The sequence below is a fragment of the Tauraco erythrolophus genome, chromosome 13 (assembly GCF_009769465.1).
Source record: "Tauraco erythrolophus isolate bTauEry1 chromosome 13, bTauEry1.pri, whole genome shotgun sequence".
Classification (NCBI taxonomy): Eukaryota; Metazoa; Chordata; class Aves; order Musophagiformes; family Musophagidae; genus Tauraco; species Tauraco erythrolophus.
In genome coordinates, this window is record NC_141477.1 from 24,018,110 (window position 1) to 24,045,396 (window position 27,287).

General features: G+C 57.6%; 2 protein-coding genes across 11 annotated transcripts; both read left to right on the forward strand.

Moving 5' to 3' along the window:
• Window positions 1-13: 13 nt before the first annotated feature.
• On the forward strand, window positions 14-1,642 carry BMP15 (bone morphogenetic protein 15). Its single transcript, XM_086619839.1, has 2 exons — window positions 14-332; window positions 867-1,642. The coding sequence occupies exons 1-2, from the start codon at window positions 14-16 to the stop codon at window positions 1,640-1,642; spliced, it is 1,095 nt and encodes a 364-aa protein (XP_086475965.1).
• A 4,875-nt stretch (window positions 1,643-6,517) lies between these two features.
• On the forward strand, window positions 6,518-26,642 carry PHKA1 (phosphorylase kinase regulatory subunit alpha 1). 10 transcript variants are annotated; one of them, XM_086619512.1, is made up of 33 exons: window positions 6,518-6,595; window positions 6,745-6,903; window positions 7,432-7,479; window positions 8,037-8,205; window positions 8,549-8,631; window positions 8,834-8,914; window positions 9,353-9,451; window positions 9,566-9,712; window positions 10,033-10,086; window positions 11,673-11,795; window positions 11,904-11,999; window positions 12,680-12,787; window positions 12,990-13,068; window positions 13,519-13,653; window positions 14,676-14,785; window positions 15,435-15,579; window positions 16,356-16,434; window positions 16,859-17,034; window positions 19,061-19,237; window positions 19,622-19,716; window positions 19,912-20,051; window positions 20,197-20,353; window positions 20,520-20,599; window positions 20,801-20,879; window positions 20,966-21,095; window positions 21,475-21,576; window positions 21,982-22,097; window positions 22,425-22,463; window positions 23,551-23,595; window positions 23,838-24,008; window positions 24,548-24,601; window positions 24,745-24,945; window positions 25,220-26,642. In XM_086619512.1, the coding sequence occupies exons 1-33, from the start codon at window positions 6,518-6,520 to the stop codon at window positions 25,391-25,393; spliced, it is 3,729 nt and encodes a 1,242-aa protein (XP_086475638.1). In that variant the 3' UTR covers window positions 25,394-26,642. The 10 variants fall into 10 exon arrangements, with proteins under 10 accessions (XP_086475638.1, XP_086475639.1, XP_086475643.1 ...); XM_086619513.1 differs by having other exon boundaries at window positions 22,428-22,463; XM_086619517.1 differs by having other exon boundaries at window positions 16,859-16,938.
• The last annotated feature ends 645 nt before the right edge of the window (window positions 26,643-27,287 follow it).

A 27,287-nucleotide genomic window follows, 5' to 3' on the forward strand; every position in this document is an offset into this window, starting at 1 on the left:
CACGATACCTATCATGGCTTTGCTTCATCCCTTAACCAGCCTCCTCCTCTTCCTTGCTGTGCCTCTTTCCTGGGCTGCAAACCAGTCCCCACTGCCCCCCAGCTCCCTGCCTGCCATCCCGCCACTGCCCCTCCTGCAGGCCCTGCAAACGCAGGCACCAGGCAGCCGGGGCTGGCAAGCGGGGCCAGCAAGTGGGCAGCCACTGCGCTACATGCTGAACCTGTACCGGCATGCTGCTGACCGTGAAGGGCGACCCCGCCGAAGCCGCAGCCTGGGCACCAACACTGTCCGCCTGGTCCGGGCCAGTTCCCACAGTGGTCAGCCCTGGGCAGGTAAGGAGCAGACGGGCAATAAGGGCAGTACAGGGGATTAGCAGAGCTGGTGAGGTAGGCTTGAGTCCTAGCGGGGTCTCTGCCTGTCTCTTTACCCTTCTTTGCAGCGTCTGGGTCAGGGCTGGTACGTCCTGTGCCCTGCAGGGCTGCCCTTGGCCGTGGGGTACTGGTGGGAGGCCCAGGCTCTCCGTGCCCTAGGAGCGAGATAGGCAAGGGCATTGCTGATCCCCTGGGCCCTCTCCCCTTCGTAGCCTGTCTGATGCTGTGCCAGGCCAGTGGTGCTGGTGCAGGGGATGGGAATTGTCCCAGCCACTCTTTGCCCTTCAACCTGCGGGTGAGCTGTGGCACACAGCTGCTGTTTGCTGAGGCTACTGCCTCCTGCTGGGGCACCTGGCTGTTACGGGCTTTGAGGATGGTGGTGCCACAGGCTCCGCTGAACTGTGCAGGGCTGTGGCAGCATCCTGCGAGGAGGCTATGCTGGTGCGGTGCCTGCTGTGCCGTACCGGGGGGGCACTGACCGCTGCTTTCCCGCAGGTCGCTGGTATGTGCAGCCCCTCACCTACTACTTGGAGGGCCAGCCCGAGGGTGAGCACCTCCTCCGAGCCACCGTGGTCTACTTGGCCAGCCTGCCGCTGGCCCGTGGTCGCCTCCTCTGCGCCCTGGAGCTGGCAGCCACTAGTGAGGCACCTGGGGTGCTGCTCAGCCCTGCTGCCCACCCCCGCCACGGCTGGGCTGAAGCGGACATCACCCCTTACCTGGTGCTGGGCAATGGCAGTGCGGGAAGCCTGGTGCTGCAGCATGTTTGTGTGCGTGCTGGCCGGGCGGGGGGCCGTGGCGCCACAATGGCCCCCAGCCACCCCTTCCTCCTCCTCTACCTCAATGACACCCGGGCTGGGCTGACACCTCCAGGGGCAGAGCCCCACCGGCACCGGCGTGACACGGGGATGCTGGCTCACGACCTGCCTGGCTACCTGCGGGAGCAGGGAGGGGAGAAAAGCGACTGTTCCCTGCGCCCCTTCCCTGTCAGCTTTGCCCAGCTGGGCTGGGACCACTGGATCATCGCTCCCCACCGCTACAACCCACGATACTGCAAGGGTACCTGTCCCCACCTGCTCCGCTACGACTACCATGCGCCCAACCATGCCGTGGTGCAGAGCTTTGTCCATCAGCTGGTGGATGCCAATGTGCCCCGGCCTTCCTGCGTTCCCTACCGCTATAGCCCCATCAGTGTCCTCATGATTGAGCGCAACGGCGGCATCCTCTACAAGGAGTATGAGAACATGATTGCAGAGTCTTGCACCTGCCGGTAACGCCTGCTGCCTTCTCAGCACGTTGCCCCCGGGCTCTGCCTATTCCTGCTGGATCTGGACTTTAGGGTTTGCCTTGCTCAGCCTGGGGCGGGTTCATCCCCCTCCCTGCAGGGCACTGCTTTGTGGGAAGGTTTTACAATGGCAGTTTTATGTAAATTGTAGGTTTTTAAAGACAGGAGCCTGTGCTGGGGTGGTTGCCCCATGGCATCTGTCTTTCCTGCAGCCCCATGGCCACTGCCTGTTTTTGGGGGGCAGGGGGGCTTGGCCCGATGCTCCCAGAGGAGAGCTGGGTCCCTGGACTGGAGCACGAAGCTCTTAAGAGGTGGCTAGGGGTCTTCTGGTGGAGCCAGGGCAGGGAGAGTGAGTTGTCCAGGTGTCTCTGTGCTTGGCACCAAGCTGGTACAGTCAGTATCTGGCGCAACCCTGCCCATGGGATTCCTTCCCAGCTCACATGCACCCCCATCATGTCTAGTCCCAGCTGCGGTGGCATCTCACCAGGCTGGGAATTGGGCTGGGGGGAGAAGCCCCTCTCCTCCCCTGCAGTTCTGCTCTGGGGGGGCTGTGAAAACTGGAGGGATTCAAGTTGCCAGCTCTGCTCCCAGTGCTGGGGGGCCAGGCAGCTGCCTGCACTGGGCTGTGCCTGCTGCTTCCTCTGCGACTCTTGTCCTTCACCTCCTTGGCTTGCCCTCTAGCAGGGCTTGGGTCTCACCCTACCCCAGGGGTTGGAACTCCATTGCTGTGTCCCTCTGCCTTCTTGCACCCTTGCTGTCCCATGGGACTTGGGCTCTGCTGAGCTCCCGACCTGTTCCTAGAGGGGTCGGTCCCACTCCCAGCACCCCTGCTGCCTGGCTTTTCTCTATTTATTGCTAACTGTGTAAATAAATAAATTGATGGATTTTGCTAAAGACCATCTTGATCTGTTCTTGCTCTGTCTCCTGGCTGATGCAGACTGTCACTGTGCAGCAACCTTTGTGCTTGCAATGGATAGGGTGGGTGCTGCTCCCTGCTGTGTGCAGGGTGTAAATGTCAGCTGTTTCAACCAGGAGCTGAGAAAAGAGGCTCCCCTGGAGCACAGACCCTCTCCTTGGGCAGCAGGGACCAAATGTGGTTGCAGATAGCTGTCTCTGTAGGACTGGGGACAAGAGATGCCTCACATCCCTCTATATGGGGCAGCTCCTGGGGCACCATGGGGACCATTGAGCTGGGTCTCCCTGGGCTTTCTGTAACCATGGCCAAGGCATTTGGTTGCCAGGGTTATTTTGGGAAGGTGTCTGCAGGCAAGCTTGCCTTTTCCTGGGCATGATGTCCTGTGTTTGCAAGGCTGGGGCAAAGTTCCCTGTCTTTGAGCAGCGAGGCATGGGTGGCAGCTGTAATCCTTGTCCCCAGTGCTCAGTGGTACTGCTGCTGTCTATGCATTCTCAGCTCATGGCTCTTGCCAGGGTCTCATCTCTTGTTTGGCCTGCAGCTCCATCTCTTATTGCTGGGCCAGGGTCCATGGGGATGTTTCAGCACTTCTTCCTTCCTGTGGGCATTTGTTGTGTGGCAGAGTGCTGCCAGCCCCTATCCCTCCCCTAGCCCCAACGTTTCTCCCCAATCCTGGCAGAGTGAGAAGCTGCAGAGCCTCAGGCTTTTCTCCTGCCCCTTGTCCCGTTGGCCACATCCAGTCAGGAGGCTGGTGGGGGGGGAAATGTCTTCTGGTTTTGTGGAAGCTCATGGACCTGACCCTGGGGAAGATTTTCACTTGTCAATCGTTAAGTGTGTGGTGTTGACTCATCCAAGCAAGCGATGATGAAAGGCATGGCAGCTGGGCACTCTCCCAGCCCTGGGCACCACTGGATGCCAGTGCCTGGTGCTGTCCCTGTCAGGGACCCATACCCCAGTCTGGTGCAGACACTCCTCAGACCTGCTGGGTACCCAGAGATGGATGGGCACTGGGGTTTGTCTATCCCAGTCCTGTGTCCTCATGTGCACAGTGCTGGTGGGCTGGACTCCTTCCCAGGGTAACCCCATTTGCCAAGCGGCTGCCCCAGCAGCGTGATCTCTGCACTGGTGGCGGGCCAAATGCTGCCAAAGGGACAGAGGAGCTGCAGTTCAGGGAAAGAGCCACTGTCCCTGGCTGACCCTGGCACCATGCCTGCATCAGCACCCGGGCTGCCGTGGCAGAGCTGGGTGGAGGGTGCAGGGCCTCCAGCCCAGTGCCCTGGTGCACCTCAAGGAGGTGGCTCTTCCTGTGGGTCCCGCAGCTGTGTGAACCCCTCCGGCACAGCCTGGCACCCCATCAGCACTAGCCCTGAGGGAAGCACCAGGAGCCCCTGCTTTGGAGACATGTCCCCGCCCTGTGCTCTGGCAGGGATCTTGCCTGTGGGGCTGCCACCTGCACTGGGGGCTGCACCAGCCCCTTGCTCTCCTCTGGGCCAGCTAGTGCATCCCTGTCCCCTCCCACCCTGCTCCCAGCCCTTTCTCCTGACTCAAACCCCTCTCTGGGTCTTTGTTCTGTCTCCACCTTGTCCCCATTCACTACCCCTCCTGCTGCCCATCCCAAGTGGGCACTGCCACCTTGCATAACCCATCCTCTGCGATGGCACTGGGCAGGGAGGGGATGACTTGCCTCACATGCCCTAGCAGCATTGGGGCAAATCTGAGCCAGGCATGGCACAGGGGCACTGGTTGTGGAGCTCGCCCAGCTGTGGAGTTCAGCTACCCCTCAGGCACCCAGGGCACTCCAGCTGGAGGCAGACAGTGATGCCCAGACACCGGGTATGTCGTGAGTGCCCCGTGGCTGCCCTGTGGAGGCACTGGCAGCCCCCAGCTGTGGTGGGTGGGGTGACAAGGGGCTGTCCCGCCACCTGGGGCCACTCAAATATTTGTGCAGGGCCATGACCGGGGAGGAGCAGTGCCCAGCGGAGGCACCAGACAGCTGGAGTCGGCGGCACCATGGCAGCCTCAGCTCCCTTTGCACTGGGCACCAGTCGAGGTGGGAGAGCCAGCGGAGTCCCCTCTGCACCCCTGAGGACCACCACCAGCCTGGCACTGCTCGTCTCCCTCCTCTTGCTGCTCCCTAGCTCCCTCCAGGTGGGTCCGGGCATGGGGGATGGGCACCAGGTGCCGAGGGGCTCAGCACTCCCCTCCCCACCCCGCCCGCCCCTCTGGGTGCTGCAGGAGCTCCGGGAGGCAGGGGGGCCTGCAGCCCCCCGGCTGCCCCGCATGACACCCTTCTGGAGGATGGTGGGCAGCAGACCCCTGGGTGCCCACTGCCGGCACAGCCTCGAGTGCGTCACCAGGGCCTGCAGGTGAGCTGGGACCCCCGCCCATCCTCCACATCACCCCCTGCCCAGCCCAGCCTGCATCCCTGGGACCCTGTATGTATCTTCATCCCCACAGTGTCTCCAGCCCTGGGACCCCCCCGTGTACTCTGATGTCCCTAGCTGTGGGGCCCCACATGTACCCCGACCACACCAGCCTCCTCAGCTTTGGGAGTTCTTCACTCTGGGATCCCCTACCCCTATGCCATACCCACTGCCCTCAGCCCAGTGACCTCCTGTGCACCCCAGTCCCAGTGTTCCCTGGTCTCAGTGCCTCCAGCCCAGGCAACCCTCGTGGCTGAGCCCCAGCAGAGCCCAGTTTGCCACTTCACCCCAGGTTCCCCCAGCTGGGGGATGCCTCCCTGGCACAGTGCTCATGGCTGCTCTGCCCCACAGGGCCGGGCGCTGTGCCCCACCACAGTATGAGTGCTGACAACCACCAGCAACTTCAGGAAAGTCCGCCCTGCACTGAGACCACTGAAGACTGGGATGCACTGCTGGGACAGGACTCCTCAGCAACTGTGTGCCCTGCGGGGCTGGGCCGATGAAGGGCTGTGCCACCAAGCCTGCCTGGGCAATGCCGTGGCTCAGCCGCTCCAGATGCTCTGTGCAGGCAATAAACCTGCTGCCCCCTGCCCACGTCCAGCAGCTTCCTATAGCCCGCCTATATGAAGACAGGCTATAATGTGTGCCAAGGCCACATGTGCCCCAGGGTGGCACAAGGTGGCACCTGTGGGCACCTGCCTCTCGCCCAATGCGTGCTGAGTCCACCACGGCACCCGCTCAGCCTCTTCCTGCCCAAATGGGTCCCCAGAGTGAGAGATGCTGGGGTCACCAGCAGCTTACAGCACTCGCACGCTGCTGGTGTGCCTGGGTGCGTATGGGTGGGCGTCTGTGTGTATGCAGGCATGTCTGCCCGTGCCTGTACATGTATACATATATATATGCCTATGTGCATGTGTGCATGCGTGCATATGATTATGGATGTGCATGGGAATTGTATGTGTGTGCATGTCTATGCATGTATACATGTGCATGAGTGTATATATGTGGGTATGTATATGTATGTACACATGTGGACGTACATATGTGCGCATGTATTCCTGTCTCTGCATGTGTATATGTGTGTGCACACGCGTCTGTTTGTCTGTACAGTCCCACACCAGTACGTGTGTCCGTCCGTAGGTGCACACCGGCATGCGCGGCCGTCCCTACAGCCAGCGCGCGGCCGTGCCCGCCTGCAGCGCTATGCGGCCTCCGCCCGGCAGGGAGCGCTGCCCGCCGCCCTTCCCCCGCGCCGCCCCCCCCGCCCCCCGCCGCCGTGGCGGCAGGTCCTGCCCGCTCGGTAGCGAGCGTCCCGCAGGCCGGGACCGCCGCCGCCGGCGGGGCGTGCGGGACAGCGCATGCGATGAGGCCGCTCCGAAGGCGTCGCGGTGCTCGGGACAGCGCTGCGGGCCGCACCGAGCGGGCGGGGCCGCGGGGCGGGGCGCTGCCAGGACCCGGCGCGAGGCGGGGCTGGCCGCTCCGCTCAGTGCGGTGCCCGCCGCACCCGCCCGGTCCTGTCGCCGACGCCATGCGCAGCCGGAGCAACTCGGGCGTGCGGCTCGACGGCTACGCGCGCCTGGTGCAGCAGACCATCCTCCGGCACCAGGTGCGAGGCTGGCCGGGGGCGGGGGGGCGGCGCGGAATCTGCCTCACCGCGGGCGCCGGTGCGCCCCGCCGGCCCCTGCCCTGCGGACCGGGTCCGGCGGAGTTAACGGGACGGGGGCTGCGGCCCTTCGTTGTGTGTCCGCTCCGCAGGACGCCGTGACAGGCCTGCTCCCCGCCAGCGCCGACCATCGTGATGCCTGGGTGCGGGACAACGTCTACAGCATCCTGGCCGTTTGGGGGCTGGGGCTGGCCTACCGCAAGAACGCCGACCGCGACGAGGACAAGGCCAAGGCCTACGAGCTGGAGCAGGTAGGAGGGGACCGGTGGCAGGGAGGGCCCGTGCTGGCTAGCCTGGCCGGCGGCCTGACCGTCACCCTCCGCTGATGTGCTTTTGTCACGGCCCAGCTGTGCGGCCGAAAGGCCACGGGAAGTGGTGCAGTGAGGACGAGGACAGCGCTGTCCCTAAGCATGGGGGGCAATAAGAAGGGATATCAGAGCCCGCTCTTCCCAGAGCGTGCTGGAGCCCAGCTGGAGGGCCCAGCCCTCTAGCTCTGGGGTAATGTGGGGACACAGCCTTTCTACCGGGAGCTGGGGAGCTGCATCCTGCAACTGTGCCCTCCCTCCTCCTGCACAGTGTAGCAGTGCAGCTTGGCTGGCAGGTCAAGAAATCTTGCTTCTCTCTGCTGTCACCTAGGGAGCAGAGGCCATGGAAATGTGAGCAGGGGCTCCAGTTACAGATGCCAGAGCCCTGCAAAGGTCAGCAGCCAGCTGATGCTGAGTCAGGGCTCCTTCTGCTGTGTGGGGATTAATGAGACTGTTTTGCTTGTTTTCCTGCAGAGTGTGGTGAAGCTGATGCGGGGGCTTCTCCAGTGCATGATGAGACAGGTAGGGCCTGGGGAATGCCTTTGAGAGTCGAGTGCTCTCCTTGAAGCCCGGCTCTGCCACAAAGACTGTCAGTCCTAGCTGTGTCAGCTCTCCCCAGCCTTCCCTGACGGGGGGAGGGAAAGCCCCCTTCCAGCAATTCTTGAAATAAGCTCTCACTTGGCATCTCTCCCTGGTGTGATGGAAGTCTCAGTGCTGCGGGCTGATGGCCAGTGGAGCCGTTGCCAGCTGCTCCCTGTCTTATGGCCTGCCTGGTGCTGGGACTCCACAGCTTTTCTCTACGAGGGCATTTGGGGTGACCCTTTTCTCTCCATACGGTGCAACCGTGGCTGTGGGCCCTCCATGGTCGCAGCCCAATGCTAGCGTGGCATGTGAGCCTGCCACTGCCTTGGTGCGTGGAGGGGCTCAGCCCAGGAGCCATAGGATTTGTGCCGTGCCAGGCATGGCACCACATGCTGGGCTGATGGCACGGGGCAGCCCTTGGCTCTAGGGTTGCTGGACCTCTCTGGAGACAGGGTTTGATGAACCCCTGCATCTTCCATCTCCTTGCCCTTCTCAAGGTGGACAAAGTGGAGGCATTCAAGTACAGCCAGAGTACCAGGGACTGCCTGCATGCCAAGTACAACACCCACACCTGTGCCACCGTGGTGGGGGACCATGAGTGGGGTCACCTACAGATGGATGCCACCTCCCTCTACCTGCTCATGCTGGCGCAAATGACAGCCTCAGGTGATGCTGTGGGGGGATGCTTTGAGCATGCTGATCTCCAGGGCTCTCCACATTCCCAGTTTGGGTGCAGCTTCCTGGGTGCCAAGCTGTTGTGGTGGCCTCCCTGACCTCACTGTTTTCTTGTGCTCACAGCACCCAAGGTGGATTTGCCTGTCTCTCTTAAGAGCCTCTGTTTACCTGAAGCCCCAGAGCTGCTATAGGGGGGTGGCAGTGGGGATGGGAGCCAGCCAGGAGGTGGCTTCTGTGAGGCAGGCGTGCAGTGAGGAGGAGGGCTGTGGCCTGGGTTACTGCAGCCCCTTCCTGGGTTTGGAGTGACTAATGCAAATTCCACCCTTTCCTTCAGGCCTCCACATAATTCACAGCCTGGATGAAGTCAACTTTATCCAGAACCTTGTGTTCTACATTGAAGCAGCCTACAAAACTGCGGTGGGTAGCCTGTGCTGGGGAATGGGAGCATGGGGGTGCAGGTGGTGGACTGGTGTCTAGGGGCAGCTGCGGGTCCCTCCTGAGCCCCAGTGGCAGACTCCCACGGCACCTGCTGGGAGCACCACCAGTGGGTGGGATTTGAAGGCTTTCTGAGTGTGCTGTGAACTGCTGCCTGCTCCAATGTGCCACTGCCTCTGTGCAGGATTTCGGGATATGGGAGCGCGGGGACAAGACGAACCAGGGCATCACCGAGTTGAATGCTAGCTCTGTTGGAATGGCCAAGGTGAGCCAGGGAAAGGTGCTGGGCAGGTGCTGGGGAGCACCGGTGGCCCTGTGCTGCTTTTTTGCAGGGAAGGCTAGGCATGTTGAACTATTGAGGCTCAATGCCCCATGCAGTGATAGGTTTCTGGGGAGGAAGACCTTTCTCCTTGTGTACTGGAATAAAACTGTGCCCCTTTTGCCTGAGTTTTGCCTGAACTGAGAGTGGGAAATGAATTAAGGTGCGTGGCAGAAACGTCCAGGGTCCTGTTGATGTCTGGCTACCAGTGGCTTTGAAGATGTGATCACATTCTGGCCAGGGGTGCTCTGCAGCCACAGCAGGGTTTAAATTTGTTTAAATTTGGGCAGCACGTTATACAGAGGGGCTGGCACCAGGTGAGAGCCCTTACAGACGAGCAGCATGGTGGAGGACTTGCTGCTTTGGGTCTCGCTCTGCTTGCAGGCTGCCCTGGAGGCACTAGATGAGCTAGATCTCTTTGGAGCAAAAGGAGGCCCGCAGTCGGTGATACAGGTGCTGTCGGACGAGGTGCAGCACTGCCAGGTGAGACCTGCACGGGCTTTACAACATTGCAGGATGAAATGTGACCTGCAGAAGTTGCAGTATGAAAGATGTCTGGCCTGGCAACCTAACCACCCCTCCTTCCCCTTCACCCAGTCCATCCTCCACTCGATGCTGCCGAGGGCCTCCACGTCCAAGGAGGTGGATGCCAGCGTCCTCTCTGTCATCTCCTACCCGGCGTTTGCTGTGGAGGACAGTGAGCTGGTGGAAATCACCAAGCAAGAGATCATCACAAAGCTGCAGGTGAACAGCTCTGCCCTTGTCTCGCCCTTCCCAGGAGACAGCTGCAGTTCAAACTGTTGTAGACCTTTCCTCCCCAAAAATGTGCTCGGGATAGGGTGCTTGGGGCATGTCCTCTCCCAGTCTTCATGACCAGTGGCAGGAGTGTGTGAAGAAACAGCCCTGCGTGTTACAGCCCTAGGCTGTGATTGTGCTGCCTGAGCACTAGATGAGCAAGTGAAGGGGGTATTTAGCTGGAGGAGACCCCCTCATGCTTCTGCATTTAAGGTACAGGGTATCTCATGCTGTGCCTCCTGCTCATCACCTCTTTCGCTCTCTTCCAGGGGCGTTATGGCTGCTGCCGCTTCCTCCGGGATGGATACAGAACCCCCAAAGAGGTAAATATCCCCAGCCCTGCCACCTGCCAAAACTTGAGTGCCAAGCAGCAGCTGCCCTGGTTTGTGTTTGCAGACCCCTTGAGTGAAGTGCAAAGGCTGTGGTGGGAGCACTGGGAAGATGAGAGTCCTGAGTAACCTCAGACAGTGTCACGGGACTGGGCAAGGCTTCCCAAATGCCAGAGCCCGTTGTAGAGGTGGTAAATCCCACCCATGCCCACAGCAGATGGGCAGAGACTGGCTCTGCCTTCATCTTGGGACCTGGTGGTGTTGTGTATCTCTTAGGCTGGGGAAGACAGGACCACAGCCCCGTGTGGGAACCCTGCTGAGGTAGGTTCTTTCCCCAGCTCTCCTAGGGCTGCACAAGCCCTGAATGAAGTCTGTGAAGGCGACTGTGCAGTGCTGCTCCCTGATAGCCTCAGATCTGCAGCAGCACTGGAGGTTGCAAAGCTGCTTCTGCTTCCCCCAGGACAGCAGGTAGCTTGTGTACTGCCACACTTGGCTCTCAGCAGAGCAAGCGCAGATTTTCTTCTGCTGCTTTGAGGAGTGAAAACGGGAAAATTGTATAAGCAACAGTCGCATTTGATAACCACAGAACCAGGAAATGGTGCTTGGAGGCCCTTAAGTCGTCAGCAGCTGTTGGGCCCATAACCTGGTAGGGCTCTTTTGGGAGCACATCAGCATGAGTGCCTCTAAATGCTTCTCCTCTGCTGTGCCTCTTCAGGCCTGACCGTAATAGGCAGCACATGTGGCTGTATCTCTCTAGAGCCAGAGGAGAGCAGCAGCATCTCCAGTCCAACTTTCCTAGCTCTTAAGAACTTTGCCATGTGCAAAGCCGTGAATTGCTTCTGGGGAGCTGTGAGGCATGGGAAGGGCAGTGTTGCTTGCAGCTGACTGGAGTCAAATGGCAGTTTGGGAGCTTGTGGCCGGTGTTTAGGTGCTATAGAAAACATCTGCTCCCTCTGTCCCTGCTGTCCTCTCTGCCTGACAGTCTGCTAAGAGCAGGTCTGTCCCTTCTCTGTAGCAGAGTTAAAGCAGTTAGCAGGGCGAGTCAAGCATAGGCACTATACCACACACATCTGGGGTAGGAGGATTCACTGAAGGCAGCTCTCTGTCCTGACCTTGTGTCAGGCTCACAGTTGAACCAAATGGCAGGAGGGACGCTGCTCTCTGGCCCTGCGTGATCAGCCCAAGCCCTCGCACCTGGCTGGGCCAGCCTGGAGGTGCTGGAGGAGGCAGGGGCTGGGACAGAGCAAGCAAGGCAAAAGGGATGCAGGTGTCCCCAGTGCAGCAAGGGGTATGTGCTGTTGTACAAGGCTCTGGGGTGCTCTCCTGGGGACTGGGTAGACTCTCTTTGCCCAGAAAGGGTAAGTCCCTTTGGCATCAGTGCAGGGGGCTCAGGAGGTGATGTCTGATGGAAAGGGGATAGCCTGGAGGTGAAACTGCGTTTCGGCTCTGTGTCAGCCGTCATCTGCAGAGGAGGACTGAGAGGGCATTTGAGGCTGAGGTCTCAGGAGGAATAGGAGCCCTGTCAGTTTGAGGGGATCCTGCCACCTACGACCTGTCTCGCTGTCACACTCTTCTTGCAGGACCCCAACCGCCTCTACTACGAACCTGCTGAGCTGAAGCTATTCGAGAACATCGAGTGTGAGTGGCCTCTCTTCTGGGCATACTTGATCATTGATGGGATTTTCAGCGGAAACATGGAGCAGGTAAGGGAGGCAGGACCTGCCAGGCCAGTGGAATGGAAAGAAGTCTCTGGCAAGGGAGGTGTGCGGGGAGCCATGACCAGGGGCCTATCCCCTCTCCTCTCTCCTCAGGTGCAGGAGTACCGGGAAGCCCTTGAGGGGGTTCTCATCAAGGGGAAGAACGGAGTGCGCCTGATGCCAGAACTGTACAGTGTCCCACCAGATAAGGTGAGTGGTCCTGAGCTACAGTGGGAGTGGGAGTGTCTCATTACCAGATAATTAGGTTTTAACTGCTTATTAACCCAAATCCTTAGTAAAGCAGCACACGTAGTGCATGGAAACCCCATGTAAAAAAACTGTGACTTCGAGCTGTTATAAATCACGTTGGATAAATAAACCGCTTTTTTTCCCCAAAAGCATTTCTTGCCCTGATACACAAGGGAGCTTTACTGACAGTCTGCTGGCCTGGAGTCAGAGTCCTCTGAATGCTCAGGACACATGGACCTGGGCTGAGGAGATTGTGCTGAGCTCCCATTCAGTTTGTGTGGGCCTGGGCTGAAAGCAGCGGCCTCCTGGAGCCCAGGTGGTACTGGAGACATGCTGTCCTTGCTGGCATCCGAGAGCATTGCCTCAGTGCTCCTGGGGCATGTCAGTTGTTGCTGTGGGATGACCTATGTGGGAACCCAACATGGTCTGAGCAGCTGATCTGCTGCCCAACGTAAGTGCCTGGGGCAACCACGAGAAGAGGGTAGGAATATAGCCAGGATGTGTTGGACCCTCTGTCGCAAATGGTTTTGTAGCCTCTTATTTTAAGCCTGAAACTGCTGGACTTCAAAATGCAATGATGATGCTTTCTTCAGCATCCTGCATCTATGGATCCCTTCCTGACCTCCTAGCTTGTCTTCCAGGTGGATGAGGAGTACAGGAACCCTCACACTGTGGACAGGATACCCATGGGCAAGCTGCCGCTCATGTGGGGCCAATCTCTCTACATCCTGGGCTGCCTGATGGCTGAGGTACGGTCATCCCTGGTGCTGGGGAGGACTGTGGGGCCAGGCTGTGAGCTCTGAAAGAGCGAATGCTGCCACCCTGAACCTCCTATCGTGGGGAATTTGTCACCTCCATTCCCCAGGACCTCTTAAAGGTGGGTTGTCCATAGGCATCACCCATCCTACCTTGCCCTGAAATGTTCGTCTCCTCATACCTCTTTTTCCTTAGGGGTTTTTAGCTCCCGGTGAAATAGATCCCCTCAACCGCCGGTTTGCAACTGTCCCCAAGCCCGACGTGGTGGTCCAAGGTGAGGGAAAGGAGCTGGTCCTAAACCCCTGTGCCTGGCATGCCTGGGGACTCTGCCCATGCGGAATTCACAGGCATGGCTCTGGGGTGGCTTTGCTTGCCGGGTGGCTTCTGCTGCAGCCAGATCTCAGCCCTGGCAAGGTGGGTATAAGGTGGGGTGTGAGTCATTCCACTCCGTTCTGTGTTGCCCCAGGGAAATACCACCTGCTACAGCCTCCTCTGCAGAGAGGTTGAAAACTGTCTTGTCCTCCTGCTGCTCAGCAGGGAAGGCTTGGGTATAGAGAGCGTTAGGAGGAGTAAGGCAGGCCTCTGCAGTGGGAACTGGTTCCCAAAAGGACCCCAAACAGTTGCCTTTACATGACATGGCACCTTGTATGCATCCCCAAAGGCCAGGGGCAGTGCTGTCACACCCTTGTGTCCCGGCCACACTGAGCCTGTTCTTTCTCTGCAGTATGTATCCTGGCAGAGACGGAGGGGATCAAGGCTGTCCTGAAGAAGGAGGGCATCGATGTGGAGACTGTGGCAGACGTCTACCCCATCAGAGTGCAGCCTGCTCGCATCCTCAGCCACATCTACGCCCGGCTGGGTGAGCTGGGCTCCCTGCTCCTGCAGCAAAGAGGGTGCAGAACATCAGTCCCATCCCCTGGCACTGCTGCTCATAGATGCTGATGTCCTGTCCTGCTGCTCTCTGCCTGGCTGATGAGGGCTCTGCCACCTGTTTCTGGGCCTGGTAAAGCTACTCCTGCCCAAGGGGAACTGGGGTGGTCGGCAGTGCTGTTCAGGGTGATTCTGAAAGCTTTAGCATTGCAGTTTCCCAGTTGTCCCAGGGACAGGCAGAGGCTCTGATCCGTATAGGATGGCCCTGGTGCAGGCAGGAGCAAGCTTTTGTTCCTGTACCCAGATCTCAATGAGGGAGGCAAGCCAGGCCCCAGAGAAGAGTCTGCTGCCAGTCCCTGGCTGAGAGGGAGCTTGTAGCCCAGGAAGGGCAGCTGTTGTTGGAGGGCAGGCAGGGCTGAGTGTGAGGGGAGGGTGTGCTCAGAGCTCTGCATGCTCGTTCCCTGACACTGCAACCCCTTGGGCATGGGACTTGTTTTGCAGGAGCTGGGTACCCAGACTGGGCCAAAGGAGAAACCTGATCCACCATAGGTTGCATGCGTTGGCTAATTTAGGCCACCAAAAGGCCAAGCATGGCAGGGGCAAAAGGGATAGGGGAGCAGCCTGGCAGCTGCTAGGGCTGACATGATCAAGGGCTGATGCTGCTGCTGCACCATCCTGGGCTCTGGGAGTAATCCAGGAGCAATAGGAATGTTGATAGAGCTGTCAGCTTTAGGGGGCATGTTGCAGAGGTCAGGACAGGCTGTATGTCCCTGTTTCAGCAAAAGTCCCTGTGGAGGGCCTGGGTGTCCCTTGCCCTCTTGGGCAGACCTGAGGGACACAATATCACTGTCCCTTAGAGCTGTGCCAGCTCGACACAGAGTCCTGGGGTACCCCAAACACAAACCAGCCTTCTCCTGATGGCTGGTAGCACAGCGGCCTGTCTCTGTTTGCTGCTGCATCCCCTTTCATGAGGAAGCTTTCACTAAAAACTCCTCCTTCTGCCTCCTCTAGGCCGCAACAAGCAGATGTGCCTGACAGGACGGCCCTACCGGCACATGGGCGTCCTTGGGACCTCCAAGCTCTACAACATCAGGAAGAATATCTTTACCTTTACTCCACAGGTGGGTGGCATTGCACGGGCTCGTTCCCAGCTGTCCTGCGATCTGGAACTTGGCAGGAGGTTTCTCCACTGGCTGAGCACTTGAGCCCCAGCTCCATGGTGTGAAGCAGCAGTTTGTGGTCCTGGCTGTGTGCGTGCTGGGAGGAGATGGTTTCAGCCTTCTCATAGCAGTGTTGGGTGAAAATGTCTTTGCTCAACCTGACAAGGACACCAGGAGGAGGCTGATGGCAGGACAGGGTTCCCTCTGTCCCCTATGTCCAGCGTGGTGTGAGGATGAGCAGGGTTGCAAGGATTGCAAGGGTTCCTGGCACTGTGGGAAGTGTGTATTTGCTTGGGATAGGCACAGCACGGACCAGCTGTGTGAGGCCTGGCTGTGGTGCTGCTGCTGAGCTGTGGTGTTATATCCTTGTTGTTGGTGGTGGCCAGTAGCTGCCTTAGGGGTTGAGGGTCCCGTTGTAGACTGTACTGGCACCTGTCAGGTAAGGTGGGATGCGCTGTCAGTGCAAAGGAGCATCTCCCCTGGCTGCACCCAGGGAGCATCCCTCCCTGTGTGGCTGGCCTGGCTGAGCGCCTGTGGGAAGACGTGGGTGGCACCAAAGGGGCCTGGTGGCTGCAGGAAGAACCGCTCATGTATCCTGCTGTCCTTGCAGTTCATAGACCAGCAGCAGTTCTACCTGGCTCTCGACAACAAGATGATTGTGGAGATGCTGAGGACAGACCTCTCCTACCTCTGCAGCCGCTGGAGGATGACTGGGCGGCCGACCATCACCTTCCCTGTCTCCCACACCATGCTTGGTATAGATCCTCTGGCCTCGCAAGGCGTTTGGCTAAGAGCAGCCCTGAGAAGCAACCTCTGTAGGAGGAAGAGGGTTGGCAGATGTGGACTGTCTCAGTAATGGGGGACACAGTGGGGCTGGAACAGCCAGTGGCATCCTGTAAAGAGCTTACCGCTCAAAGGAGCCACACAGAGTTGGCAGCTGTCCTGGCAGCTAGCGGGACTGCCCGATAAGCGCTAGTGGCTTTTGTAGACAACAGGGAGGGGAAGACAGCAAACCAGAAGGAACAGAGAGCTGCGCAATGGCGCAGAGCAAAACTGGCTTCTCTGAAGCAGCTCACAGCTTCTCTATGAGCCTGGTGCAGGGAAAAGACTGTTCTCTTTTCAGGACTTTTTGGATCTCCTTGTGCACTTGAGATCCCCTTTGTGTCTTGAGCATGCCCTTTGCTGTGATGTCTTCGGCCCCTGACAGCAGCACCCCCTCTGCTGCCTTATGTGAAAGCCAGGGACAGAGCAGGGGGCTGCTGTTTGGGGGGCTGCTGGCTTCAGCCCAAGGTGAAATCCCAGGAGCCTGGAGTACATCCTGGCCTAGCTTTGCTGGAATCCAGCCTGGACAGTCCTCAGTCCCTTTTTGGGTGGTGCTTTTGGTGCCACAGCCTGGCTGTGCACCCTAAAGTAAGGGTCTGGCCAATGCCATGGTGCTTGGCATATCTGAATACCCACCTGGCTCTGTGTTACCTTCTGTCAGCCTGTTTGAGCAGGAGAGCCTGACGGCCTCCGTCTCTGTCCCCAACAGATGAAACTGGCAGCAGCGTGCACCCCACAGTGCTGGCAACCCTACAGAAGCTGCAGGATGGGTATTTTGGTGGTGCAAGGTGAGTGCGGCTTCCTGGGGTGGAGGAGGTGCGAGGGCTGGTGGCCTCTAAGAGCCTGGTTATGGGGGTACCTGCTGGGCCTGAGATTGGCTGTTGGGGAACAAGCTGTGGAGGATACGTTGGGGTGTGCTAAGCTGTAAGTGCACCCTGGGATTACAATCCCGACCGAGATGCAATAGAGGACATATCTCTTCATGCCATTAAACCCATGGCTGTGGGATCCCTCTAATAGCTTTTGGGCAGCCCTTCCATGCCCACCTGTGGCTGGAGGAGTTGCAGGCAGCTAAATCAGACACTGGAGCATGTGTATGCTCCTGGCGAGTGCATTTCTCCCTGTCAAAGGGCCTGCCCTGCATCTGGGAGGCAAAGTCAAGTGTACCGCCTCCCCCTTCTTCCCTGTGTGACCTCCCCTCCTCTCACCCAGGATCCAGACGGGTAAGTTGTCGGAGTTCCTGACAACGTCGTGCCGAACACACCTCAGCTTTATGGACCCTGGGCCAGAGGGTAAGGTCTTTGCCAAGAGTTACAAGCTCAGCATTGACAGCTTTGAGGAGCTAGACACCGAGGAGTGGCTGCATGGCTTGCAGATAGCAGAGGATGGTAAGGGGGAACAGGCCAGTTGCTGCTGTAGCATGGCAAATGCCAAACTCACCCATAACACCCAGCCTCCCTGCCAGTGTCCACCACCATCATCTTCATAAACTTGGATTTTCACTATGTTTCTCTTCCCATCTGACCCTCCATCAATTAACCTTGTCTGGGTGACACTCATGGTGACACCAGAGGGGTGGGACTGGGTGAATTGATGCAGTTGTTGTAGCCCCCTCACCAGAGGCGTCTCCCAGCCAGATGGAGCTGAGGCTGGTGGACATAGAAAGCATGGAGGATGCTCTGGAATGAGGCACTCTGACCTTCATGGGCTGTTGTGTGGGGAAGAGGTGAAGGCTCAGCAACCTGCCTCTGCATGAGGCACTCTGACCTTCATGGGCTGTTGTGTGGGGAAGAGGTGAAGGCTCAGCAACCTGCCTCTGCTTGGGAGATTTAGCTGAGGATCTTTGGTGCACAAGTGATGGTGCAGAAAGTGATGGTACAGTGCCTGAGATGGTGGGGAAGAGCCACCATGAGCCCAAGCAACCTTGGAGTGTTGTTTTCCCAAAGGCTTTGACTCTCCCTGGGCAGAGCTGCTCCAGTGGGTGCCTAATTGAAGCCTTGCTGCTGTGGATAGGGTGCCCAAGAGGGCCTTGGCTCATCACAGTGTGATGGACCCACCTTGCCCTGAGACCATGGTGGGGTGCACGTTTTGCTGCTTCCCTTGCAGGCAGGCCTGGGTACGTCCTGCATGACCCAGTGTTGGTCATCTCCCCAGCCGCCTTATCAGTCTGCTCTACCTCTACTGCTCCTGTAGACAATGTCTGCACTGCTGTGACTCTGAATAATTATTTGTCTTGCCCTCTTGCTTCACCTGCAGTCTCTTTGCAGGCTGCACTTGGGCTTTTACAAGGTGCCTGCTTCCCCTCAGCCCCAATGGGAGACAGGACCTGCCTGGCGTCTCTACAGCAGCTAGAAGATGCTCAATTGTAGGTTTTTCCTGTGGTCAGATGCTGCAGCCAGGCAGGATGATGTTCTCAAGCCTGATGTCTTGGGGACTCCTCTAGCTGAGCCTTCAGGTGCTGGCACGAGGCATCCCCACCAGGTGTGGAAAGGGGTTGCTGTGCTGTCAGCCTTAGATGCAGTCTGCAGCTCACATGGGACAGATACACCATGGAGCTTGTCTGCCAGCGGGAAAGCAGAAGGGCTTTGGCCCGGCCCACTGGCTGGAAGTGCATTGACAGCGCTGTGTTGTATTGCATTGCCTTGGCATGGGGTATCCCTGCTCTGGGGTATGCCCGTCTCTGCTGGGCAGCGATGTTATCTCAGATGAGCAGAGACATGGCCTCTGAGCATGCTCCTCCATGCCGCAGTTAGTGAGTGGTAGCTCTGATGCTCCCAACGTGGCATTGGGAGCAATGGGAGCCACTGGAGGCTGGATGAAGAGCAAGGCAGGAGTCGTAACTCTTCCTCTAACTCCTAATTAGAAATCACTGGTAGTTTCTAATTAGAAATGACTATTGCAAAACCCACGCTGCCTTGCTCCTGTGCTGGAATCCTGCTTGGATGAGGTCCTTGCTGTGCTGGGGTGCTCCTAAGTGATCTCTACTTGGACAGACTGCCCCTGGCTGTGCCTCCCCTTCTTCCCTAGTGGGAAAGAGTGTGAAGGTTTCACCTTGGGGTTTGGGCAGACTCTACCGTCCTTGTGCAGGCTTGGACCAGACATGCTGCAGCCCCATTGCTTCCTTCATCCAGGTTGGGACTCAGAGGGAGCCTTGGTTTGGCCTCAGCTGTCAGCCAGTGTCCTAGGCAGCAGAGTAGTGCGGGAGCAGGGGTGCTGTGGCTGCCATGCTTTGCGAGCCTGGTTGCTGGCACTGTCCATCTGTCCATCTACCTGCTGGCACTAGCCCTTCATTGTTGTTTTGTGCAGCTAGCAAAGTTTTGCCCTCGCTGAGGCACAGCTGAGAAGCTCGTTGAGGTCAGTGGGTACCCCAGCACAAAGCAGCTGAACCCCTCCCTCTTCTGCCTCCCCTTCCAGCAGACACGTATGATGAGGTTGCTCAGTACTTGGACCACCTGCTGCAGCGCACAGTTCCCCAGTCAAACCTCCCCCCCACTGCCCAGCGAGGAGGGCTGAGCCGCTTCCGGGCTGCTGTCCACACCACCCGCGACCTCATGTCCCTGGCATCCAAGGCCAAGGACCTTCATGTCCAGAGTGAGTAACTCCAGCAGCCTCAGCACCTTCACTGAAGCCCAGGAGTGAGGCTGAGGTGCTTTGGGAGCTTTGTCAACTGTGTGATACTAGGGGGCCCCATAGATAGCAGAGCAACCCCAGCCTTTGCCTGGGCAAAGCCTTAGTCTTGGCCATGGAGTATCTTGTAGTTGGTGCCTGTGCAGTCCTCATGGAAACTGCTGAATGACAAGGGATGGCAGCTCCCTGTGGCATTCCTCTAACTGGGCAGGCAGGGGCTGCTTCTCCCACAGCCAACTTCTCTGCAGGGGCCTGCTGGGGAAGCAGTGTCAGATGTGAGGTGGTTTGGCATGCAGCAGTGGTGGTTGATGTTGAGAAGTGTCTTCACCAACCTAGACTTTCTTTTAGATGTTGGGATGTATGTCCCCAGCAAGATCTTCCAGGCATCCCAGCAGTCAGTCAAGCTGCTGAATTCACCTGACCAGCATGACATGGATGGCAAGGTGAGCCCTGTCCCTCCCAGACTGGCTGAGCAGTGCCATCCTTTCAGCTGAAGCCGGAGGGTCCTTGTGGGGCTGCATGGGGAAGGCTTGGTGTTTGGCAATGGGGAGTATCCATGGATGAATGGCCCTGGCTCGATAACCAGACCGCACTTGGTGCAGGGTGCTAACTAGGAGTGTGGGTCTCCCTTTCCCTAGAGCCACACACTCTATGCGGAGATGAACCTGCCCCGTGATGAAGATGGCAACGTGGACTGCAAGGCATTGGTGGACCAGCTGAGCATCTGCCCCACGCTGCAGGAGCAAGCAGACATCCTCTACATGCTCCACATCCTCAAGTAAGATGAGCTCAAAGTCCTACTGGCTCACTGAGCAGAGAGACAGATGGCACAGCTGTGCATTTGTCCCAACGCACAAAGCCTGGGGGCTGCCAGGGAGATGCTGCAGGGCAAATTCTATAACGCAGCTTCTCTTTTGCTGCAGGGGGCCCGAGTGGCACACGGGGCTTGATAGTGAGCCTGGCCCCACCGTCAAGGAGCTCCTCACTGAGCTGTATGTGCGGGTGGGTGACACGCGCCAGTGGGCCCTGATCCGCTACATCTCTGGCATCCTCAAGAAAAAGGTGGAAGCTCTGGATGAGGTAACAACCGTGTAGCCAGCCTGTAGTGGGCTGAGGTCTGTTGGAGAGGAGGCAGCAGAGTGGGCAGGCGAAGTGTGGCTGCATCAGCTCTGACTTCCTCTGCCTCGTGCTGAGGTCTCTAACCCTGAGCTGCCAGTGATGCTGGGGTGACTTCTTCTGTCCCCAGGCCTGCACTGACCTCCTCTCTCACCAGAAGCACTTGACAGTGGGGCTGCCGCCGGAGCCACGCGAAAAGACTATCTCTTCGTGAGTGTGGCATCTCTCCCTCCTGATGCATGCTGGGCTGGAGCTGGATGTGAGACCAGTGTTCTGGAGTCCATGGGCAGAAACGGCTCTGGGTGGCTGTCTCCCAGCCTGCATCTCGCCTCCCTGGGGGGCACAGACCAGGAGGGATGCAGGGCTCGCTCTGCTGCCTCTCACGTGCTCTGCTGTTCATTCCTTCCCCAGCCCAATCCCTTACGAGGAGCTCGTTCGCCTCATTGATGAAGCTAGCGAGAAGAACCTCAGTGTGTCAATCCTTACACAGGTGAGGGGCCAGCATGGTGAGAGACCCCACAGCTGGGTGTCTGCCCTGGTGAGCAGCAGTAGGGTGATCTGCCTCTTCCCCTCCAGGAGATCATGGTGTACTTGGCCATGTACATGCGCACACAGCCTGCACTCTTCACTGAGATGTTCCGCATCCGCATTGGGCTCATCATCCAGGTGATGGCAACGGAGCTGGCGCACTCCCTCCGCTGCTCGGGTATGTATGGTGGGGACGGCACCCTGGCTGGGCGGGGTGCTGCAGTACTTGGGACCCTGTCAGCCAGGAAGGAGAAGTACTGTTAAAAAAGAGCAGCTCAGCACCAGGATGAGACCCTGCATGAAAGTGCCAGAGTCTGCAGCTGGGACTTATATCAGGCAGCACAGGCGGGTGATTTCACTGTGGTCTCTATTCAGGCATGTGTTGGGCTGGTGTGGAGAAGAATCTCTGTTGTAGGCAGCGCCTGGAGTTAGTGTATGTCCCTGGAGGATGAACTCCTGTGTCAGTGCTTCCCCTGCTAACAGAATGGGGTGCAAAGTAGAAGTGTCCCAGGAGAGCTGTGAAGTGGGGTATGACATCTCAACTCTGTTCTCTCCAGCTGGAGAAGCCACCGAGAACCTCATGAATCTCAGTCCATCAGACATGAAGAGCCTTCTTTACCACATCCTCTCTGGCAAGGAGTTTGGGGTGGAAAGGAGTGGTAAGTCCCTCAGCAGGGTTGTGAGAGCAAAGCTGGGTCCTAGTGTAGAGCATGGCTAGCTCCAGGTGTTCCCACCTGTGGGGGATGTCCCTGTCCTCCTGCTTGTTAAGCACAGCTGCTTCTGCACTACAGTGGTCCGGTGAGAAGCCATGCTCTTCAGCAGGGTGGTGCTGAGCTAATTTCCAAGGATCAAGCCTGAGTCCTGTGGGTATGTGGGCTTTGCTTAGTTTGGCATTTGGCCTGGTCAGGGCTGAACTGAAGCAGTTCTGTACTGTGCTCATGGATCTCTGGTGGTGGTTGGGATAGAGGGCAAGGATGTGCAGATGTACCAGTGCCTGAGCAGTGACAAGTGACATGTTGTCCTGCTCAGGCACTGGCCCACTCAAGACCTCTCTTCCCCTCCAGTGCGATCAGTTGACTCGTCGCTCACCACTGCTGTCTCCATTTGTGAGGTGGGGGCTGTTGGGGCCACCAAGTCTGAGCGTGCTGGCATCGTCAGGCTGAAAAGTGAGATCAAACAGGTGAGAGCAGATGGTGCAGGCTGTTCCTGCCAGGTTTTGTGGATGATAAGCAGCTACAGGACAGGCAGGATTGATGGGAGAACAGGAGCTTGCTTGCTCCTGGGCTGCAGAGAGTTTATAGCTGCTTCCAGGAGCAGCTCCTTTTGGCTCCAGTCCTGCCCTGGGGGGAGAATTGGGGTAACTCTGTTAGTAGGGGTGGGAGTTGCTCCGGCAATGCAGTATGGGGGGAACACTGGGGTGCTTGAGAAGGTGCAGGGGTAGGGAGGACCAGACATCCTGGTGGGCCTCTTCCAGCAGCACAAAGTTAATTTCCTTCTTCTCTTGCAGCAGTTGGATAAACGTAGGCAGTCTCTGACTGGGAGTAAGGTGAAGCTACTCTGGTCCTCCTGCAGCCTCAGCTTTTATCCCTCAAGCCACACACCAGGGCAGCTTCCAAGCATGCATGAGTTAATGAGCTTTCCTGTACAAACTGGCTGAGTGAGCTGCTGTAACAATGAGCTGGCTTCCCTTCTCAGCAGGCTCAGGCTTGCTCTGTTCAGGACGAGGGAATGAGGCTGGCTCTCTGGGAAGAGGTCGGCATGGCTTAATGTGCTGTGGGGGCCCAGGGCTGGCAGTGACTCACAGCCTTTGGGGAGCTCCCCTTTGAGTGAGACGTGCTGTGTTGGGACTGGCAGGGAGGAAGGCTTCTCTAAGCTGTGGGTGTATTGGCATTGCAGCCAGCTGGGAGCTGTGCTCCATAGCTGCTATGACCGAATAGATTCCCTTATACTCACTAAAACTTGATGAGAAGGATGGCATGATGTTTCCAGTGTCATGACCAGCAGTGGCCCTGCCAGGGAGTTCACTGGTGATCACTAGATCCTGCCTGTAGCCTCCTCAGCTATTTCTTCTCTGGGAGAAGAGGCTCCTGCTCAGCTACTAATGACAAGGACCTTCTCTGGTGCCTGGTGTGTGTTCAGGAGGAGTCCTGAGCTCTAGGAGGGGTCCCATCTTCAAAGAGACAGGGCCTGCAGGGACGAGGCTGATGCAGCAGTGTGAAACTTGGCATCGCAGAGGGACCATGTATGTGGTGAGGAGGGTCATCCACGGGCAATGACCTTGCAGCTGACCCTCCACTCTGCCTGATACTAAATCCCTGCCTGTGCCAGCAGCCAATAGAGCAGTAGCAGCCCCACTCCTGTGTGCCGGCTGGCACGAGCCTGCTGCTGCTGCAGCATTGGCAAATGGAGGCCCCACAGCCACTCCATGCCCTGGCACAGTCCTTCCGCTCTGATGCTAACATGAAACGTTCTGCAGCTCACCTTTTGAAGCTGCCTCTCAATCTCCAGCTAACCGCAGCCCCTGAGATGACTGTTCCATGACCTGAGCTTGGTCTGTGCTGCTGCTGCGCTGCTTGCCATGATGGCTGCCTTGCTCTGGCACAGTCTGATTTGTCTGTCCCTTTCTCCTGCAGCCACTCAGTCTGCAATCCGGGGATGCTGACCTGAAGTCCTCTCTGGTAACCTGCATTTGTTGGCTGCATGCATGGGGTCTGTCTTTGTGGCTGCAGAAAGGAGCCGTGCTCTGGATGGTGCTGCAGGGAGGTGGGGCTACAGGGTGGGCTTTGCTGGGGATAGGGGTGGCAGCTCTGCTCTGGGAACCAGGCTGGGTGAGCATAAGCTCTTGGGCAGCAGCAGGATGCGTTCTTGTGGGGTGTTTAACTTTGCAGCAGTCACTGTGGTCCTTGTTTTGTTTGCCCAGTCTGCTGGGCACTCAGAGCTGCTGGGCAAGGGCTCCTTTTCAAGCATGCTGGAAGACCAGGGCAGCAAGGACAGCCGCCAGGGCCAGTGGCAGCGGAGACGGCGGCTGGATGGGGCCCTCAACCGTGTCCCTGTGGGCTTCTACCAGAAAGTCTGGAAGGTCCTGCAGAAGGTGAGCTGGACTTCCGGCTGACTCCATACATGTTAGCCTGTGGTCCCAGACATCAGCCTTGCCAAGGGGACTTAGGTACCCAGGGCTCCTCTCTGATGCTATGTACATGTGTGTTTCATGGACAATGCCAGCAGCTGGCCCTGGAAAGCTGGGGAAGACCTGGAATTGACTTGCAGGCACATGGGACCTGCCTTGTACTGTGCTGACACTTGCAGAGTGAGACTAGGTCTGCTCAGGTGCTTTTTATACATTAGCCAGGCAAGGGCAGGGCTGGAGCTACAGCTGAAGCAGCTCTGGGCACAGCTCGTCCTCAGCATGGTAAGCCAGGGAGCAGAGCTCTGTGCTGTGTGCAGGAGGGCTCCAGCTGATGCCGAACTCATGGGAAAGAAGTGGTGCTGTGCAAAGAGTCGGGAGGTGGAGCTGGGGTGTGCAGGCAGCACACACCAATGCTCAAGTGGCAGTGAGTTGGTGGGCTGGACCTGCGTGTCTTAGCACAGTGCTTCTCTAGGCCATAACCATGGTCTCTCCTTGTTCTGCAGTGCCATGGCCTCTCCGTGGAGGGCTTTGTTCTCCCTTCTTCAACAACCAGAGAGGTAGGAGGCTTGTATGAAGGGGAAATGGGGCAGGTGGGTTGGTGTTGAGTGCTGGGGGGTTGCCCTGGGTGAGTGTCCGGCATAGCTCAGGACTTGTGCTGGTGATACAGTGCCTAGATGTGTTTCTTTCTCTTTCCTCACAGATGACCCCAGGGGAAATGAAATTTGCTGTGCATGTGGAGTCGGTCCTCAACCGTGTGCCCCAGCCAGAGTACAGGCAGCTGCTGGTGGAGGCTATCTTAGTGCTCACCATGTTGGTGGACATGGAGGTGCACACCATTGGTGGCATCATAGCTGTGGAAAAGATCTTGCAAATGGCCAATGACCTCTTCTATGAGGAGCAGGTAGGAGCCAGGAGGCCTCTCGCAGGAGCCATGGCCTGCACCCAGGGCTGCTGGCTACATTGCCCACAGCTACACAGGGTTTACCCGCCTGGGGGGTCCTGCCTGTTGTCCCCATTGTGTTCATGGGGCACAGCAAATTGTAGCGTCCTTCTCCCACTGCTCACTATCAATGAGTCACACTACTAATGCAATGGAGGATGCTTGGAGTAGAAAATGGTGAGGGGGCTGCCCTTATTCCTAATGCTGCCTTTCTCCTTCCCTGTCCAAAATCCAGAAAGCCCTGGGCGCTGATGACCACATGCTGGAGAGGGATCCCACGACAGGCATCTGCAGCCTGCTGTATGACAGCGCACCGAGTGGTCGGTTTGGCACCATGACCTACCTGTCCAAGTCGGTGGCCATGTATGTGTACGACTTCCTGCCCGCTGACGGCTGCTCCATGCAGTAGCTCTTGTAGCTCCTCTCCCTGGGTTGCAGATGTCACAGGAGGGTTATTTCATACAGCTGTCAAAGATGGGCATTAGGCTAGTTTGCGGGCAGTCTGCATAGCCATCTCTTTTCCTAGCCTGTTGGTGGGTGAGTGGCTCTCCTGAGGAGCTCTGCAGGAGGCACACATGCTAAGCTGATCTGTGCCTTTGTGCAGCCTGTGGAGCAACGGCTGGCAGGGAAAGGCTGAGCTTTGAAGCCTAGTTGTGTTAGAAGTGCCTGCATGGCTTCTCCTGGGCCGTCACCCCTGGGGAGGCCTGTGTTTCAGGGAGATGGAAATGGTCCCCCTCACCAGGCGTGTGTGCTGGGCGCTGTAGTGCTCCCTGGCCAGCACATGCTCTCCTTGCCTCCATCAGATTTTAGGTTTCTAACCTGTTCTGTGCTGCTTTTTATTCTGAATATGGATGGTTTATACTAGTGTAGGCTGAGCTCTTGCTCTTCCTGCTGCTGATGGAACAGCTTTGTTAGAGCAATAGGGGATGCTGCCTGAGCCTCTCTCCTAGCACACCCAAAATCAAAACAGTCCAACCCAGCCACAGCGGTGCTGCTTGGAAGTAGGCAGCCCATCATGCCTCTCTCAGGGGTCCTGTGTGCAGAGCTGGGGAGGCTGTGGGAGCCAGGAGCATCCCAAGGTGGTAACGGATCCCTGTTACCACCAAGCTGTGAGAACAGGGCTTCTGGCTGGCTGGGGGATGGCAGCTTCTGTGCTGTCTGCTCTTGTCACTGACAGTGTTGCTTATGGCTAAGTCACAGGTTCCTGAGTTCATATGTGTCCTGTGAAGGAGCTCCGAGCTGTCTGCTTGGCTCGTCATTAGCTGTGCTACCACAGATACACTCTTAGTGCTCAGCTCTGGCCTCTGCCCCAGCTCCCACAGCCTTGCACAGGAGAGGGGTAATGACTTCAGAGTGGGTCCCAGCCCTGCCCTATCCTGCCAGTCAAACCCCACATAGGATAATGCAGTTGGACTGATGAGGATCTGGCACACACACTACAGAGTGGTGGAGGGAGTACGGTTATAGGATCGTAGAATAGTTTTGAGTTGGAAGAGACCTTAAAGGTCATCTAGTCCACACCTGCCGCAGCAAGCAGAGAGATCTTCAACTAGATCAGATTGCTCAGAGCCCTGTCCACCCTGACCTTGAATGTTTCCAGGGATGGGGCATCTACCACCTCTCTGGGCAACCAGTTCCAGTGTTTTGCCACTCTCAATTTTCTTATATTTAATTTAAATCTGCCCTCTTAGTTTAAAGCCATTGCCCCTTGTCCTATCACAACAGGCCCTGCTAAAAAGTTTGTCCTCGTCTTTCTTATAAGTCCCCTTTAAGTATTGAAAGGCTGCAATAAGGTTTCCCCAGAGCGTTCTCTTCTCCAGACTGAACAACCCCAACTCTCAGCCTTTCGTCATGGGAGAGGTGTTCCTAGGAGGAGTCACCTCCCTGTCCTCCATGTGCCTTAGCATAGCTTCTAGGAGGATCCGTTCCATGATCTTCCAAGGCACAGAGGTGAGGCTGACAGGTTAGTAGTTCTTATGGTCCTCCTTTCTACCCTTTTAAAAAAATGGGTGCAGTGTTTCCCTTTTCCAGTCAACATGGCTTCACTAAGGGCAAATCGAGCCTGACAAATTTGGTGGCCTTCTATAATGGGGTCACAGCGCTGGTGGATAAGGGAAGAGCAAGTGATGTCATCTACCTGGACTTGTCCAAAGCATTTGGCATTGCCCTGCGTGACATCCTTGTCTCTAAATTGGAGAGACATGGATTTCACAGATGGAACGCTGGTGGATAAGGAATTGGCTGGATAGTCGCACTCAAAGAGTGGCAGTTAATGACTCAATATCTAAGTGGAGGCCGGTGAT